This window comes from Sardina pilchardus, chromosome 15 (assembly GCF_963854185.1).
Source record: "Sardina pilchardus chromosome 15, fSarPil1.1, whole genome shotgun sequence".
NCBI classification, from domain to species: domain Eukaryota; kingdom Metazoa; phylum Chordata; class Actinopteri; order Clupeiformes; family Clupeidae; genus Sardina; species Sardina pilchardus.
In genome coordinates, this window is record NC_085008.1 from 4,421,419 (window position 1) to 4,440,636 (window position 19,218).

Consider the following 19,218-nt stretch of genomic DNA (forward strand, 5'->3'; position numbering starts at 1 on the left):
ACATTAATAAATGATACAATAATAATTTATTGATGGTGTAATATTTCCATTCTTTAACAGTTGCTGCATACTGTACATATGCACTAATAATTAGTTAGGATGTGGACACATGTTTTATAAGCCTTCTACTATAATTCATTATTAACTAGTTTTATTATTTAATTAATTAATGAGTTACAAGCGGTTAGTTAATGATATTTTGTGAGCTCATCTAAAATAACAAGCCATTTATTAATAGTTTACGCTTCATAAATTAATTTGTATGTATAAACTGTTACCAGTTTGTTGTATTTACACCATGTCTTGTGTTCTCATTTTTGCTGAATTATTTAATCTGAATGTCTCAGTCATGTACTGTAAGTGCGCTTGAAGCGCTCTTGTCTTTCTGATCTAATCAACTCTGTTAGTAGGCTATATTTTGTCAAGTCTGCTTTGGTTCTTCTAGTCAAGTCTTTTCAAATCTTTCATATCTGCTTGCTCATTTGGATTTTGATTGTCTGAATTGCTTTAAATTTTAGAATCTGTAGTTTTTGCCTTTGAAGTTTGTAGTTTTCCTCGGCGCTCGGTTCTGACTACTGAGGTTGCCTACTGCCTTGAACTGTTGCCTGCCATCAAAATCTCAAACCTTCTATCCAACTCCCACTGACTGACTACAGTTGTGAAGATGAAGTGTGTATGTGTGTGTAGAAGAGGGTGACCAGAGATGACCAGCTGGTCAGATGCCTGACAGACTGAGGAAAAGCTTAACACGCTTAAAATCATCACTCACTCCTGTGTCCACCACTATTAGTCAGGCAGTCATGGGGTCAGACCTGGTTTTGTCGGTTAAATGGTTTTTTTTTTGCAAAATCTAGTAGGGTACCTCTTTAAGATTTAAGAGGGTGCCCGGTGATATCCTTTGGGCAATTTTGTAGGCTATATTAAGCTTTTTTTGTCCAATGTGTTGAATATAAGGCGGATATACAGGTGAATAGGCAAAAAATTAACGAGCAGATATCATTATGAAACTTAAAATCATCACTCCTGTGCCTCAGCAGTGCACTGAAAAGGGTGGCCACATGGACACAGTTACAAATCGAAGACATTGAAGACAGCTTCCTACACTTCAAGTGGAGTACACTTCTTTCCCACTAGATGGCAAACCTGTTATCAGAAATAATTGAGCTCACTTGTTTTGTGTTAATCAATTATGTTAATTTATTTGCTACCATGACTTTCAAATCGCACAAATATCTAAGATGCTTTAAGATGCCATTTTCAGAATTCATGTCTTCCTCATGTGACACACTGGGATTGGTTATGAGGGGGGGCTCTGCCCCGTACCCGCCTCAGGCCTGCCCAAATATACTTTTTGTAAAATACCCTCTAATTTGATAACCATACCATATTGCCCCCCATACCATCTTGTTATTGTTTATTGTTTTGAAGAAAATAATGTGTGGGTCTGGGGGTCCTCCCCCAGATTTTTTTTACTATCATACATGTTATTTGCTACATTCTGGTGCATTTTAATAGGTTGTTAGCTGACTTTACAGAGGTAGGTTGAGCCATAACATTTTAAATCTTGTCACAATGTTGAGGTGAAAAATCAGCATGTATAGAAATGTTCAATGTGTTGGTGTAAATATTGATCCCTCCACACACAGACACACACACACACACACACATAATTACTAGTAGCTAAAAATGTTTAGTCATTTGTGTACTGATTTCAAGACTATTACACTTAGTCATATCTTTAATGTGGTGTGTAGGTCTAATTGATTGCACATTAGTGGTGTGTGCAATTGAGTGCCTGTCGCTTTAAGAAATACGTGAGAGTGATTAGCCTTCAGTCTCACGGTTTTACGCGAGTGAAACAAAGTTGCATAGTGCATGACAAGGATATTTGGATGCAATTCTTTATGCTTTCTGTGTCATCAGATAAAATACACATGTTCAAAACACTAACAACAACAAGAAAATCGTTCTGGGATCATATAAGAGATGAGTGTTTTGCAGTGTTCCTTTATGATTTTAGCAAGCACTATGACTTTAGTTAGCAAACTCTTTCCAGGTACAATTTGCGTAGAACACGGTGGGCAGCACAGATTGCTCCCACATCTTTCACTTACCCTAAACGTGCCCGGCACCACTAGCCTCAACTAGCCTACTAGCTGAAAAGCAAGTATCAAATCAGTCGCGTGCGTAGTAGAAGTGTTCTAGAATCTCTGATTGCGAATGCCCTACCTACTGAGCTTTGAGAGGTCATCTTGCTATCAGGAAAACTAGACGGTCAGGTGTCAATTGTTAAAAATAGATTGTTTAATCAGAACTGAAAAGCGTGAAAAAGGTTCGTTTCTTATGAGGTGTGATCATGTAGCCCAATACCGCATGAGCTTATGTGCCGGGGCTCAGCCCCGGAGAGCCCCGGCCCAATTTAATCACTGGACATAGTAATTTCACTGTATCATTTCTATTCACTGCTCTCTCTCTCTTGCAGACTACTTTTGTTTTGTCATTTGGTGCTGTAATTATTATTCACCGCTAGATGGCACGATAAAGGCAGAGTCATTAGTGCACATATAGGGCACTAAGAGTCATATCGGCTGAAGGGGAGAAGGGTGTGCACCGAAATGTTGGTCATATAAATATCTCAAATGATCAGAGTGTGCGGCTACTATGCTTTTAAATTGTCAACCTACTGGCCATCACTTTTTTTGGAATTGTGCGCATTCCTCCTACACGCATTAATCAAGGCATGCCACAAAAAAGTCAGAGGCGGCAGCCTGCATGTTCTAATAATAGCCTAGGGTAGACAACGTCCTCATTATTTATTACTATAGTATTGAGGTTAGATGTAGGGTAGTAGGCCGTAACACACCTCAAACTTCGCCTATCTGTGCATGCCTTTCTAATCAGATAGGCTATTCTGATTAATCAAGAAATAGGTCGCCTATCACAGGTGAGCGAAAGCCCCTCTAAACTATTAAAACCCCCTCCCATTCCCTTAGATTACCTTTACTATTAGAATATTTAGCCTACGCAATATAAGTAGGCAAATCCAGTTAAAATCACGTTTGAAAATAACTACACACCTGAAGATTTCGTCATAGCCTATGGGTTTCCTGCTGTGCCTTCCCTCCTTCCACCAGCAGTCAGTCAGGTGTGGTAACGTATCGTACTTCAGTGAGTCAACAACATCGGTCAATATGGAGAAACGTTAAGGTTGTTTGAAGTTGGTTGCGTTTTATAATTGGTGACCTTTTTGTAAACTTCCCGGAATATTTCAAGAAAGGTAAGTGCGCTCAATGAATGACATGGTTTCTACAAATACAGCCACCGACAACGTGAAAAAGCATTGGTTAGATTGAAGACAAACGCAACGTTAAGTTAACCTGAATTTCAAACAAGCTAAGGCTGCCAAACAAGCTAACGTTAAGATGACGAGTTCGAAGTGGCAACTATTAATGTAACGTTAAATCGTTAACTTTAGTTGTTGCTAAAGGTAGAAACATTGGGTTTTGGATGATTACAGTCTTGCTTCAACGTCGTAAACGTCGTAATAACGTTAACGTGTGAAACAATCGAACTATCTTAACTTTAGAGTTAGCTATGGCGGCTAATAATTATACGTTATTCTCATTAGTATACGCTTTAAACGTTAACGTTATGCAGTTTGTGTTAAGTTTACGTTAGCAGCTAGAGGTTCAGTGTGTCCTTGCGCATTCTGTCAAAGAGAAGCAACTCCCTGTCCCCAATTTGGCTTGTCGGTTCAGTGATAAATCTTGTGGTCGGTAACGTTACTGGTAATACGATTATTATTGTGTTAACTTGCACCTTTAGCCTGGTTAGCATAGCTAATAACGTGTCTGTGATTCAGAGTCATTTGGGCCATGGGTTAGGTGGCAAATTGGGTCAAGGTAATGTGAATTGGCGCGCGTAACGTACATTTTATTCATAGAAACAGAAAGCCTGTCTTCAGGGGTGTCTAGCTGCACAGTATACACTGGTTCATTTAAGTTAGTTAATTTCCTTGAGACACACTGAAATTGGTGCATAAAGGATGACAAATAAGTTACGTTACTAGAGAAAGTGCTCCTCCCTGTACTTCACATGTTTCTCAAGTTATTCATGTTTTCTTTTGTCTTTTTACCCTCGGCAACTCTTGTTATGACTTGCCTTTTAACATGACTGTACACACGCCCTTACCTCTGGTCTTGCTGTAAAAGCCATGCATCTCGGCTTGTTTCCCTTATGTTTCGTCCAGGCCTACACCACCACTGGTTATAGCTTTTTGTTCTCATTGGGATAATTTAATGAAGCAATATAGCACGAGTGGGTTGTTGCTGGATATTCCCACGGGTGTTGTTCGGCCGTAGCCACGAGAATATCCAGCAACAACACTCCCACTCGTGCTGTATTGCTTAAATAATCTATGACGCTTTTTTTAATTTATTGAACTTCACTCTTCTTCTTGCCTCCTTTCAATCACTGTAGGCCTAACACTACCACACACACATTATTTTCACAGAAGTCATGTGCTCATGGCTATCTGAGCACACAAACCCAAAACCTTTTCCTGTAGGGTGCGTTTCCACCGCCAAGTCTAGTAACAATAGTGGATAATGACACAAGGGGTGTCAGAGGTGAGCAGCCTCCTGCTACCAACTTCCTGCCCAATCCCACAGTGGAGCAGCCTAGAGTAATTCTCTTGCTTCATCCATTGGTTGATCATTTACAGGAAAAACTCCCACAATGCTCTACTTTAGGCTATGTCCTTCAGTGAGCATTCTTTAAAAATCCCACCAGCTCCTTTCTTCTGTTTGTGAAGTGGAGTTTTCTGTCAAGTGCGTGCCTTTTTTTACGGTAGGCCTACAGTCATTCTGTTGTCATACATGTTAATGTCTCTAGAAATAATGTCTAAAGTAGGCCACTGAGGTCTAAAGGTCCTCAATCAGGAACAGGGAGAGAGCAGAGGTAGAGATGTTTCTAATTTGTGTTTTCAGTGTGCTGCAGCTTGATCCACCTTTAAGTCCAAAGTTTGAGGTTTTGTTTATTTATTTATTTATATATATTTTTAATTTTGTGCAGACGTGTTGTGTAGTACAGTATTTATTGTTGGCTGTATAAATGTGCAGGTGTACGTTTTGGTTATCTTTATTGGTGAAGGCTGTTTATTTCTTGTTCTTTCTATTGTTTCTTAAAGTTTTTCCTATTGATGTATTTAACTATTTTCTCCTATGCTCAGCAATCCCATGTTTTTAGGTGCAAAATCTGCCCTAAGCATGAATAGGTGTTCACGTCATAGTACCTCAACTTCTCAGTCTATTCCCCAAATCTCCAGGTTTCTGACCATACCATTTTAATGCTACTATGCCCCTCGGTGACAGATGTGGTACCTGTTACTAAAATATTTGACCACCCTGCTAATGTGCTCCTTAACAGTGATAAATAAAAGAAGTACCGGTATTGCTAATGAAATGGCTCTCTTTGAATCAGGCTATTGTTAAAGTCTCTGATAATGGTAGCTTGTGTAATAAATGATGAACATAATGAGTAGTCCTCATTCATACATCGAACTGTAGGAGGTTCGATGCTGGGTTTCCTTTGACGTACATGTGACATTGATAAATAAGGGTGGTTTGTTAGACCTTTCACTATTTTACTTTCAATCTGGTCTTGCTGGCTGTACAGGTACTTGAGCAGGACTCTGTACTATTGAATGAGGGCACTGAGTTATGCATTGTGGAGTGTAATCATTGGTTCAATCATTTCACACCCACAAGGGATATTAATAAATCATGTATTTTACAGTGCATACTACTGTACTTTCATTTTTCATGGACCAGCTCAGGTTTCTTAGTCAGGCAGCCATGGGGTCAGACCTCGTTTTGTCGGTTACATTTGGTTTTTTTTTTTCAGAATCTAGTAGACTATAGGCCAGGGGTACCTCTTTAAGATTTAGTAGGGTGCCCGGTGATATCCCTTGGGCAATTTTGTATATTAAACCTTTCTCGTCCAATGTGTTGAATATAAGGCGGAGATAGGCCTACTACAGGTGAATAGGGTAAACAAATTAACAAGCAGATATTATGAAACTTCACCAGTTGATTACTTAGATCAACATGAAATATAAATGTTTGAATATGCAAATTAGGCATGAACTCATTAAATATGCGCTGATTTGCATAAACTCAAAAAGGTAAAATCTGAATATTGAATAAAGCCAGCTTCAGTTTTGTCTTTTCATTTTGTTCACACAAGAGATGAAAAGTATATTACAGAGGGAATTTTGGATATCTTGTTTAGGTATTCAGTAAATCAGAAAATACTATCAGCCTTTAAAGAAAATCAATTTCCGCCATGTTTTTTGGAATAAAATGTCATATAAATCAGGCTAAGAATAATATATTAACAAACCCCTCTTTAAAAACATTCTAAACATGGTTAGGTATGAGACTGAACAGTTTGGTGTATGTAGATGCTTGTGAAGTGGAGATTTAGTTCTCAGAGTGAAAGAGGAAACTCATCCATGGGTGCTATCTCTCACTTGGACTGTATTTAAGTACATTTTATTTGAGTTGATTTGCATTTGATAGGAGCACTCACCTTGAAATTAGAGGTATTTCCTATTTTTTTCATGATTTTGATGATCGTTATCATTATAGTTATCATTCTGGGTGTGAACGGCCTTCAGAGACATGCAAGTGAAAGATGCTTTTTTACCCTATTCACCTGTATCTCCGCCTTATATTCAACACATTGGATAAGAAAGGCTTAATATACGAAATTGCCCAAGGGATATCACCGGGCACCCTCCTAAATCTTAAAGAGGTACCCCTAGTCTACTAGATTCTGCAAAAAAACCCCGACAAAAGCAGGTTTACCTAAATTATGGCATTTGGCTGCCGGACTATCTTATCTGATTTTAAGTGAAGTTGTTTTCCATGTGTGTGCATGTGCAAGCAGTTATGATGCCGTCTGGTCTGATGCATTGTCTTTGAGGAACCTGGTCTACAGCTAGACTTAGTTATTGGAGTTGAGTGAGTAACTACTTAAGCACGTCCTGAGTTATTAGACAATGTTGATTGTGACAGCTGACAGTTGATTTGTTCCATGGCATGGGCCATTCGTCAATAACAACAGCATCAGTCCTCCTCCCTATGGGTGAATGACATGACATCACTCCATGTATTATGTTGGTCTTGTGTTTTGAAGGCCAGTCTGCTCTCTGCCAGTCATTCACACAATAGAGCACTGACATGACGCGTGTCGTAAAGAAGCATGAAAAGCTGCAATTGAAATTAAACTTGTGTGTTCACGTGTGTGTCTATTGTGTATGTGTTCCTCTAGTGTGCCTGTTCGGGTTGCACAATTTAGAGAAAATATGTACTTGTGATTTCTTTCTGGAGAGACATTGGTACATTTGATTTGCGATATCATTTTTGTCAAAGTCAAATTTCACTCAAAAGTTTGTTGAGCATGCCTAGTGCATGAGAAACGCAAGAAAAGCGCTCATGAGAATTTGCACTCCTGTTTGGTTAGATCCACTGCCTGTACCACAAGGTCATAGATGTGATAAGATTAACCATTGAGTTCAGTTGCAACGCGCAACAATTATATTCAGCTTTCACGATTAGCTAAGTAGTTTAAATAGCGATTCGAAGTAAAAATGGTTTAATTTTGCTATCCATTTGCATATCAATGCATTTAATGTAGGCCAACTGATACATTTGCTTTGTCATAACAAGATTAAACATATCAAGAGGTCATGTTTGGAAATACACATGTTTAGAGATATGTTTACCATCTAAAGAATATCTCTCAGTAACTGTGAGAGATAAATATGACTTTCATGTATTTTCTTTCACTCTTTTTGTTCCTTTTATTTTCTGTCTTTCCTGCTTTCCTTTTTCCTGCCTTACTTCATCCTGCCTTACATCCTTCTTTCTTTCCCTCCCTCCCTCCCTCCCTTCCACTCTTCATCTCCTCTCATTTGTTTTGAACAGTTGTCCTGTCAAGTGCTGGCAGTAAAAACATGAAATAATAGGATGTTGTAGTGGCGTGTAACTTTGTGCCTTAGGTGTAAGCTATGCCCGGCATTCCCATCCTGCTCCTGAGCAAGTCTGAACCTGAGAGTGTTGGGGGGCTTGAGGAGCTGAGTAGCTGAGGAGTTGAGTATTGGAACTGCTCCTCGTGCAGGTGTTCGTGCCAAAAAGTCATCCGTCAACAAGAACTTGTGTTCGCCTCTGTCTCAAACCCAGAATCCAAGAATCCAAACATTCCACTTTGTGGTTTCTTTTCTCTCTCTTGGTGTTTTTTTTGTTTTGTTTTGTTTTGTTTTGTCCCCCCCCCCCCCCCCCCCCCATAGGTTGGAATATTTGGGGGAAAGTTGGCCTATAGCAAACAGGCTATTTCTAAAGTGTGTGTGTGTGTGTGTGTGCACGCACTGTACTCAGTGATCCCCATTCCATTGCCTTCCAAAGAACCAAATGGAAGATGATGTTATTCTGTCCTTTAACAAAAAACACAGCTTTTGTCTCAGGTTGGTCTTGGCTGAATGGTGTTGACAGTGAAGAGTACTTCATACCTTATGTGTAAATGCCACAGTTTCCATTTGTTAGCTTTACTAGTGTTCAATTTCAGAGTCTCATCCATTTTTGTCTCTCTTTAGGTCCAAATGACAGCCCTCACGTGAGCTCTTTTGGATAGAAAACCCTCACCAACCTTATTGCTGAGAGGTCTCTGCACCATCACCGCAATGGTTCAGCTCTGCACTCGCAAACCAGCCAGCCGTACCGATTCACACTGGAGCCTCATCCCAACCTAGCTGTGGATGCTAAAGAGACTAAATCATCAGAACCGGCCTGTGTGGGAGTCGTGTGGAACGTTGGATGTGCGAGTCGTCTTCCCTCCGTGCAGCAGCTGACCGCGCACAGGACTAAATGTGGGGCTGAGAGCCATGCCTTTTCTTCCTCTGCTGGCTTTACTGTGTGCACTTCTTCTTACCATTGCACATGGCCAGCCCACCACCGACACCCTTGTCCCTCGGAAGAGCATCCGCCACCAGGGTAAGGGTTGCCCCTTTAGATTGATTTGGCATTTTTCGACTACATTTTCATATTCTCACACTTCTGCAGTGCTATGGAAATGAGATTAAACGCTGACTGGCTTTATGAACTGGTTCTTCAGATGCTCATGCCAAGTTGTTCCAAGAGGATGGCGTGTGGAACTACACCACCATGCTGCTGAGAGAGGACCTGGGCCTGCTGATGCTCGGCGCCAGGGAGGCCATCTACGCCCTCAACATTAGCGACATCTCTGAGAAGAAATCTGCTGTACGATTCTCCCTTCGCTCTTATGCTATTTACAGTACAAACAGTGCATGTGTAGAAATTGGTAGTATTTCTTTCTTCTGGCTCAGTTCCCATTTTGATTCGAGAAATTGAGTCAGTCAAGTAGGCGGGATGTTACTACATCAGTATGTCATCCATAGTGATTTGCTCGTTGTGTTTTTTGTTTGTTCTTAAATCTGGCAATGTGCCTGCCTACCAGCCAGTCTTGCTTGGGCTCTTATTTTTTTTTCTGTGTCCTTTTTTTGTTGCACGTCCCTAGTTACTATTCACCACTAACTGTGTTTGTTTGTGGGTGCACCCAATTGTGGTAGCGATGGGGCAGAGGGAATGTAACAGTAGCCCAATATCTGCCCTTGTGCCTCTTTTCATTACTGCAGGTATATTGGCGTGTCCCAGAGGATAAACAGAGAGAATGCACCTACAAGGGAAAGACTGCTGATGTAAGTTTATTTCGCTAAACTTGGTCATGCACGGAGGAATTGCAAGGGCATGTTGGTTGTTCCAGGTGTGCTTATTTGGAAATCAGGTCAAATAACTGCACCGAAATCAACCAACTCCAAATCCAGCCAAATTTCACTCTGCAGCCCACAGATTTGAGTAGATCAACTGGAGTGAGTATGTCAACTCAAGCTTTACGCATACATACTTCTTCCTTTTGCAGATTGAGTGTCGAAACTATATCCGGACTCTTCATAAAATCAATGCCACCAGTATGTATGTGTGCGGGACCAATGCCTTCAGCCCCACTTGTGACTTCCTGGTAAGAAAGAACAGGTTTGGGCTGACACCAACAGCAAGATTGTATTAAGTGTGAACTGGTACTTAACTTCAGCAGTCATTCCTTTTACACCATATGTGTGTGTGTGTGTGTGTGTGTGTGTGTGTGTTTGTGTTGACAGACATTTCTTGATGGACAGCTGAAACTAAGGGAGGTGCATGAAGAGGGGAAAGGGAAGTGTCCTTTCGATCCCTTCCAGAGATACTCCTCCCTGATGGTCGGTACGTGCTTCCTCATGTTCTCTGCCGTTTTGGCACATAGTGCTGAAACGCCCTTTGCAAGGAGGTGAAGAAGAGCTCTGTATTGTCGGTCTGGATTTATTGCACACAGCGTGCTTGCACAAGTGTGGAGCCCTGTTCTCTCGTAATCTGGAAAGTTTGGCTCATAGTAATATGTACACATCAATGAAGATAGTGTGCAAGGTCCAGGGGTTAAAATCCAAACAAAATTTTATTTGTTTGCAAAATGTACTTAAACTTATATTTGAATAACAAATCATCAGTTTACTAAGTATTGTTTGTTGTCTCATGTTGTCCAGACATGGGCTTTATTTTGATTATATATTTATATTCTATGAATTTCTTTTCTCATAGAGGCTAAGCCAACATTTCTTTCACTCAGTTTATTATGCTATAATATACTACCTATAAATATGGAAATCTGACTATATTAATTGCACATTGACTTAATTAGCTTAAAATTAATATAGACAGAGGAGAAAATGTCAAGATTGTACTCTCTGTAGAGAAGGGCCATCTGAACACAGCAAGTGCGGTGAAACTTCCTGTCTGTCCATCAGCAATTTATTCTTCTTAACTCAGGTTTTACTAACCTCAGTCTGTCCATCAGCTATTCATTTTACAAAACTCAGGGTTTTAACTAACCAGCAGAGCAGTCTATCAGTCAACTCTTTATTTTGCTGATATCTCAGGTTTTTATGTTTGTTTTGCTGATTGCGGTCTGTCATCTGAAGAATATGGCAGTTGCGGACAGTTATTGGGGTTATGACCACAACTTCACAGATAAAGTAAATTAAGCAAAGAGGGCAAAATGTTATCTGAGGATAGAAACGTTTCCGTGAGAACACTGAAAACGCTTTGTAAGGTGGATTGATGTCACATCCCTGATTGGTTTACCAAGATGTCAGCTGCTCCAGCCTCAGATTTTGCGCAGATCTCAAATTGGGATTAGATATTCTGCCGAATATACAGTCACTCTACTGTTCAGTGTTGCATTGTCTTATAGACTTAGTAAGGCTGTGTCCCTTTGTAGTAATGAAAGTTCAACGGATACTTTTGCCTCAGCGTGTTTCCTTGGGTCAAGGTTTTTTCCACAGTGCTAATTTAGTCTTAAAGTACACTGGTTGGTATGAGACTTTCCACCACAGTAGTTTGCTTTGTTTCAGTTGATTCCACTGTTGCAAAGCCTGCTTGTTGTCAGTTACATCATTGTTTACATTCATACGGGCTGCTGATTAATTTATTTTACCAAATCTAATTCATAGAAGCCCCAATATACAGAATGATTTAGTCCTCTGCCAGCCAATCAGAAAATAGTATTTCTTGGCCCTTGGGAATACGTTTTCAATAATATGCCTAGTTTATTTTAAAAGTTGTTATACCATGATTATTATTTGTGTATTTTTGCATTTTCAAATCACTAATTATTTGTTTTTTGATGAAATACATTTTCACATCAGTAATTTGTGTTTTATTTTGTCACATTTTATGAGCCAGTATGTAGTTTTTAACAAAATAGGTTTTTGATGCCCACCACTGATGTTGTCCTCATGTCCAAACCTCTTCACCTGTCTTTATTTTCTTCTCTCTCTCTCTGTCTCTCTTTCTTTCTTTCTTTCTTTCTTTCTTTCTTTCTTTCTTTCTTTCTTTCTTTCTCTCTCTCTCTCTCTCTCTCTCTCTGTCTGTGTCTGTGCCGTCTGTCTGTTATTTATTTTCATCATGTCCTTTTTTGCCCTTGCTTTGATGCCCTTCAGGTAATGACCTTTACTCTGCCACTTCAATCAACTTTCTGGGCTCTGAGCCAGTGGTGCTACGCAGCTCCCAGACAACACTCCGCACCGAGTTCAAAAGCTCCTGGCTCAACGGTGAGACTCTTTTTTTTTTACTTTCATCTCTTTTGCTGTCTATGAATACACGACACAATGTTGGAAAACGTTTGCATATTCTGTTTTGTCTATTCCTTTTAAAACACCATTATATAGACCCTATATTTGCAAAATTATATTGCAATGAACATATCTCACTTTTTATGTAGTTTTGAATAGTATACCAACAGCAGGCAAAGTACGCAGCCATTTTGTTGCAATGTTTGTCATGGAATAGCTACACTGAAAGTAATTGACCAGGAAGTGGTAGGAATTATTCAGCTTCCCACACAGTAGCTTTAATTAGTCACCAATTACACTATTGAGCTCCGAACCCTATGGAGTAAACACAGTCTCCTGCTGAGGGTGGAATGCATGGCATGCCTCTCCCCTGCAATAAATTAACACTGTGGTCGGTAGATCTAGCCTCCGAAATGTTCAGCAGTCTGGTAGAGTCTTACTCAAGACAGGCCAGCTCTGTAGTGCTAGTCTACATGAAAGCACTTGTCCATGATGTATGTCATGCAGTGTACCGTGGCCCAAAGAATGCCATCTATGTGTCGCCAGAAAAGAACAGAGGTTATCTCAGGTATGCTAACAGCTCCAGTTACCTGAAGCCCATTTTAGTAGCATGCAGTGAATAACCCCCACCCCCTTTCTCGACCAGAACCGAACTTTGTGTATATGGACCTGGTCCCTGAGAGTGAACACAGCACAGATGGGGATGACGACAAGGTCTACCTGTTCTTTAGCGAGAACGCAGTGGAGTACGACTTCTACAACAAGCTCATGGTGTCTCGAGTGGCCCGAGTCTGCAAGGTAAGATCACTGGAGCACATCTTTTGATGTTGTGTTTGTTGCATTTGTTGATAGCAGTGTGTTTTATGTATCTCTCTTGTGTAATATACATTGATTTGTATAAAGTTTCAAGTGTGATTGTACAGTATTTTGTCATGCCAAGACCCAGAGACACTTCAGAGAGTTGGAAATGTACGTAGCAGTGGGCCACAGCCAGACCAGGCTGCTTCTCAAATATGGATTGAGAATGGGTCTAGGGATATTTCTTTTACTTCCAGTTTCTAGTGTAATCAGAGAGTGTAGAGTCGAGTGTAATCAGCAGTGAAATTAAACTGAAATTGGTACATTGAATTCTTACTTCCAGGGGAAGGTCTCTGGAAATCAAATTTGCTTACAACTTTGTCTGGATTCGCCAGACATCAGTCTGAATATAATCAGTAAAGCTGGATTATCTGTGTTTGTGCTCGGTCTGCAGGACGACATGGGCGGCCAGCGAACGCTGCAGAGGAAGTGGACGTCCTTCCTGAAGGCGCGTCTGGACTGCTCTGTGCCTGAACCCAGCCTGCCCTACATCGTTCAGGACGTCTTCCTGCTCAGCGGAGATAGCTGGGAGTCGGGCGTCTTTTACGCAGTCTTCACCCCCCAGTCGTGAGTGTCACCGGCATTCCCACCTACACACACGCCACTGTGAAAATAAGAGGCCTCGGAGCAATTTGGAGATGCCTGTGTTGTTGTTTGTCACTTTTGCGGCACACTGCTAGAGCTGTAGTTTGTCACTCTTTGTTTTTGCAATGTGTTCCCAAGAGGCGGGAAATGTGTAGCTTTGCCTGGCCAAGAGTGGCCTAGACCATGCGCACACTGTGCCTTGTAATTACTACAGTAAATTACTACAGTAACGTTTGTGAGTCTGTGTTTTTGTGTTTGTTTGTTTCTTTTGATGCAGCGAGTCGTCTGACCTGTCGGCCGTGTGCGCGTACAGCGTTGCGGACATCAGAAAAGTATTCTCCACAGGCAAATACAAGACTCCGGTGTCTGTGGAGACGTCCCACATCAAATGGGTGATGTTCAGCGGGGACGTGCCTTCCCCCCGGCCAGGCGCGGTGAGTGCCCTCTAATTGGCCCCCTTGGCCTCGAAGAAGTCTGTCAGCCTGTATCGCTTCACAGTTGTAATCTTGCTTGTGAGCGTTTTGCCAGTAAAATCCTTGGCGGGATCCCCACCAGCCCCTTCAGTTTTTCTTGATGTTTTATAGTGCCCTAAGCAAAATCAGACTCTGTCCAACCTCCTCACCCAACAGAATATGAAATCTCACCTTCATCTTCTTGTTCCTTGTCATCATCTTAATCGCTTTTGAGAAGTATATGCTTCAGTCAACTACTTAATCTTTCTAGACAGTAAACTTCAGACATTCAATTGTCTAAACCACAGTGAAATTAAGCGAGGTGTTTTATCTTGCTCATTACCACCAAGCCAGTTCTTCTTGTTCTCTCTGTACCACCACGCACTAGCAGTCAAGGCTATTGTCTGTCACCTACTGTATAGCACAAAACCACAGGGGAGATTGAATTCCTCAGAAGCATTAACGCAAGTCACAACATTGAGTGTCTCTCTATGCAGTCCAGTAGCTCCATCTGTTGAACAGATTGTTTAGTATGATGTTGTGAAACTTTCTCAAGCATCTGCATTTTTAAAAGATTCCCTCTTCCTTCCCTAAATATTCCTCCTTCATTCTAATCGTGCGTTCACCTCTCCACCTCAGTGCATAAATGATGCGGCCAGAAGCCAGGGCATGAGCCGCTCACTGGACCTGCCGGACAAGACGCTGCAGTTCATCCGGGACCGGCCGCTGATGGACGACGCCGTGCGGCCCCTGAGCGGGACCCCTCTGCTGCTGAAGAGGGGGGCGGCGTTCACCCGCATCGTGGTGGACAGCGTGCTTGCGCTGGACGGCCAAACGCACGCTGTGATGTTCATCGGCACCGGTAAGTCTCTCTGACCCGAGAGTCCGTTTGATCATCAGGCTCAGTGAGCAGCTCAAGCAGCATTAACAAATCAGCATTCCAGACCAGTGTAATTATGTCACTCGAGCATGGTGACGACGAGTATTTGAATTGTGCTTTGGAAGAGCTGTAGTTAAGCCTCATGGATGCTGCTCTGCCTAGTAGTATTTATATATTCAGTTGCCAGTCAGAATATGAAGGATGAAGGAATCCTACTCCTTTTAAAAAGACCCTTCACTTGTCTGATGATTGGCGAGCTTGTCCTAAAAGAGCCATCACTCTCTCCTCCCCCAGAGAATGGCTTTGTTCAGAAGGCTGTGAACTACGATGGGAAGATGCATATCATTGAGGAGGTGCAGCCGTTTGAGACGTCAGAAGCCATTAAGGTCCTCCGTCTGTCTTTAAGTACGGTAAGAAACAGGACACAACCCATCAAACCGAAAATCCACGAACACAACCCTACTACAGGGTGACTTTTCACAGGAGAGCCACAGCAGCTGTCAGCACACTTCACATGTGTACACTGCACGCACACACGCACACACACATACATACTTACATGGTTCAAAAACTACAGGTCCTACTCATGAATAGGTGCTGGTGGCACTCTTCATGCATCATTGAGCTTACACACATGCCCATGCCAATTCCCTGCCCCTCTGGCTACGCTACACACACACACACACACACACACACACACACACCCACATGCACACATGACCTCTCAGGTAGGCAAATATTTTCCTGCGTCTGTCAGCAAGCAATTGATTGCTATCTCTTAACTCCGCTCTTACTCATCCAGTTTCACTGTAGGCTCTGTTTTTCTGTGACCACTAGGCAGTACATTTACATTTTACATTTATAGCCACTCTCTATGGCATTTTTAGTGCCTCATTTGAACCTAACTGCACTGTGTGTCCAAATAAAGTGTTGCATTTGAGTATAGAGGTCAAAGTCAGCCCTGACCTGGTGGTAAGATTTGCATGTAATCTTCTAATTATTTATTTTGAGACATTATGGTTGGTGGGTTGGTGTACTGTAGTTACTCTCAATACAAAATCTATGTTCTGCTAAAGCCTTTGTTACTAAAGTGTGTGTGTGTGTGTGTGTCAGGGTAAACGACCACTCATTTTCTAACTAAACAGTGCCATGGTTAGGGGCTTCTGGTTCCTAGTTCCCAGGCTCCAAGTCAAATGAGGTGAAATTTAGTTTGAGTAGGTACACAATTGTTCTCTCATTCATCTGTAATACAATAAGTCACCTGAAAGTCAAGACTCATTCATTTGCCCATTATTGTTTATTTCAGTGCAGTTTAGCTCAGTTTAGGAGCACAACACAAGAAGAGGTGTATCTAAATAAAATCTTTAAAATCAAACAGCGTTTTTCATATTATTTCAAAGGAATTTTGGTGTGCAAATGTGAGACTCATGGGAAAGTTTGCCTTTGCTTGATCATCAGTCAGCCTGTAACTCAACACTGCAAATAGACGTTTGATGTCTCATTATAGGGGATCTTTCTGCAGTCTGTAATGTTACAGAAATACATACATCTATACTGTAGGTGTTCACTGGCAGTATTTCATCAACATTCTCCCCCCGTGTCATGTGATGAATGCCCACGTGCATGTTTGTTGTGGTCAGGGCCAGCTGTATGCGGGCACAGAGTCCGGCGCTGTGCAGATGCCACTGAGTGACTGCGGCCGCTACGTCTCCTGTCTGGACTGCGTGCTGGCCAGAGACCCCTACTGCGCCTGGAGCCTCACAACTTCCCTCTGCTCCACCCCGTCCCGCTCACCAGACGCAGATGACAGGTACACTCTCTCTCTCTCTATCTCTCTCTCTCTCTCTTTCTCTCTCTCTCTCTCTCTCTCTGTGTCTGTCTATGATCGCATGAATTCAATGAATTCACATCTTTGAATTGACTAACTTCAGTGAATTCTCTGTCTTGTAAAAGTACGCTGTTATTGACCTGCTTCTCTTCTCATTTTTCAGGAATTTCATTCAGAGTCTGAAAGAGGGAGATGCTTCCTCTTGTCCAGAGTCAGGTAGGTTCAATTTCAGATGGATGAATGAATGTCGGATATTCTAAAACTGACCGTTCCGGTCTTTGATTCTGATTGGCTGAATTGCGTTTGATGCCATTGTATAATGAACCGAAACTCCCCTTGACCGCATTTTATTCTATATTTCTGCGCTTCCACAACTTGATACAAAAGGTACAGTTTATGTGTCTTGACGTTGCTAGGCAACCACTCTGATAGAGGAAATATATTTATTGGCGTAAGAATGATTATCTGTGAACAAACCGTTACATTCCTCGTTGCTGTGCCTTTACTTTATGAAACTCTGGCAGGTATTTGTAGTAACAATTTTAGAAAAGCAATAAGCCACTCGAGTCCTACAACAGCTCCGATAGCGCTTTGTTCCTAACAACAGCCCTTAGCTGTTGTATAATCAGAGGAACCTACGGCCTCGTGGGGCTTATTGCTTAATTACACCTGGATTTCATGGATTTGAAATTGTCCCTTTATGTATTTCTGTCTGTAGCTCCTATGACAGTCAGCGTTAAGAATGTGTCCCCCGGGAACAACATCCAACTGGACTGCCAGGTGGACGTAAACGTGGCCCAAGTGAACTGGCACTTCAATGGGCAGCCACTGCAGATGTCTGCCCTGAAGCACTACCTCTACAGCCAGGGCCTTCTCATCTTCAGCGTCTCCACCAGCGACATGGGGGACTACACCTGCCAAGCTACTGAGAATGTGGGCGTGCACGAGTACCCTCGGGTAATGGCCGCCTATAAACTGCTGCCCCCTCAGCCAGTGACTTCTCAGCCTGGCGAGGAGGATAAGGGTGAGCCTGAGCCAGAGGCAGGCGTCACTGAACCCACTGTCAGCCAGATCACAGCGCCCAAAAACACCCCGCCAAGCGGCAGCAAAGACGGAGTAACTGCAGATGGGCCCAAACCCAATGCCAAGGTTGGCCAGATTACAGGACTGCAGGTGGCGGTGGTGGTGCTCGCCTTGATCCTGTTAGCCGTGGTCGGAGCGGTCGCGTTCTTCAGAAAGCGGCTAATACGACACCAGTCGGCAGGTGGGAACACCAGCAACGGTGCTGCCTACCAGCCGGCCTCTCAAGGCAAGACAGACGATCCTAGAACTGACCAGAACTTCAACAATTCAACTACAGTGACTTTCAGTGGGAAAGGCACAAGTAATGGCCCTGTTATAGCAATATCCAGCATTGGAGAGGAATCAGAGATTTGATGCTGAATTCAGACAAGTCGCGTGCAGCTACACATAGTTTTACAAAACCCCAGTCATGCTACACAAACAATTTCAGTTAAATTAGTTAATGAACCAAGGTAAGTGAGCTGGATCTGTATGTATGTACATGTGTAATTACATTTTGTACCCTTTTTTATTTTTTTGTTGAGCCTCCACATGGAGGCTCTGTAGCATATGTATAATGTTGAAAAAAATATATATAAGCTGCTGAAAACAAAACTGCATTTGTACATATGAAATTAAACCCTGGACATACTGCAGTACTCTCAGTACCAAACTTGCTCTTTGTATAAAGGGCGGAGACATACAAACATCTTTCTGGAAATTGTTACAGCTGTTAACTGAGCTACTGTAGGTAGGTAAGTCTAACTAACCAGAACAGTGTTTCCCCTAGAATTTTTCCAGCAGTGGTGCTAGGGTCTGTCAAGCACCCCAATGCTGCGCCACTGCTGAATACATTGTAGGGGAAACACTGCAGAATTAAATTGCAGGATCAATGTATACGTAAGTACATAACCAACACAGAGTTCAAACATTACAGCACAGGCAACCTTCTGTACAAAAACTGGAAGTTTTTGGCAATACAATACTTCCCTGTCTAGAGGAATATGTTTGTACAAAATGATCCACCACAAGGTTTCCACTACAACTGCAATATTCCAGCTGCCTTTACTATGAAGAAAAGGACCAAGATGTTGCCTAACTCCAGTAAGATAATCCCTGTAAAAAAGATAATAACTTGTGTCTGTCTTGACTCCCACTATTGTTCATTGAGAGAACAAAAGAGAAGCGTAGCATTATGAGCTGTATAGCGACGTCAGATGATTCTACAGCGTATCCCTACAGGGTGAATATGCTATGTTGAATTAAATAGTTTATTTTCACCATTAACAACAATAAAATGCCCTTATGCCCT

The 19,218-nt window shown here is 42.0% G+C and overlaps 1 protein-coding gene across 3 annotated transcripts; it reads left to right on the forward strand.

The window, feature by feature from the left end:
• The first annotated feature begins 3,139 nt into the window (after nt 1-3,139).
• On the forward strand, nt 3,140-18,565 carry LOC134102848 (semaphorin-4E-like). Of its 3 annotated transcripts, none has more exons than XM_062557112.1 (15): nt 3,140-3,277; nt 8,657-9,053; nt 9,175-9,320; nt 9,716-9,778; nt 10,000-10,098; nt 10,238-10,337; nt 12,110-12,220; nt 12,888-13,039; nt 13,494-13,666; nt 13,962-14,118; nt 14,776-14,998; nt 15,311-15,426; nt 16,657-16,826; nt 17,008-17,060; nt 17,563-18,565. In XM_062557112.1, the coding sequence occupies exons 2-15, from the start codon at nt 8,945-8,947 to the stop codon at nt 18,279-18,281; spliced, it is 2,391 nt and encodes a 796-aa protein (XP_062413096.1). In that variant the 5' UTR covers nt 3,140-3,277; nt 8,657-8,944; the 3' UTR covers nt 18,282-18,565. The 3 variants fall into 3 exon arrangements, with proteins under 3 accessions (XP_062413096.1, XP_062413097.1, XP_062413098.1); XM_062557113.1 differs by lacking the exon at nt 3,140-3,277 and adding an exon at nt 4,746-4,848; XM_062557114.1 differs by lacking the exon at nt 3,140-3,277 and adding an exon at nt 4,781-4,829.
• Nucleotides 18,566-19,218: the final 653 nt, after the last annotated feature.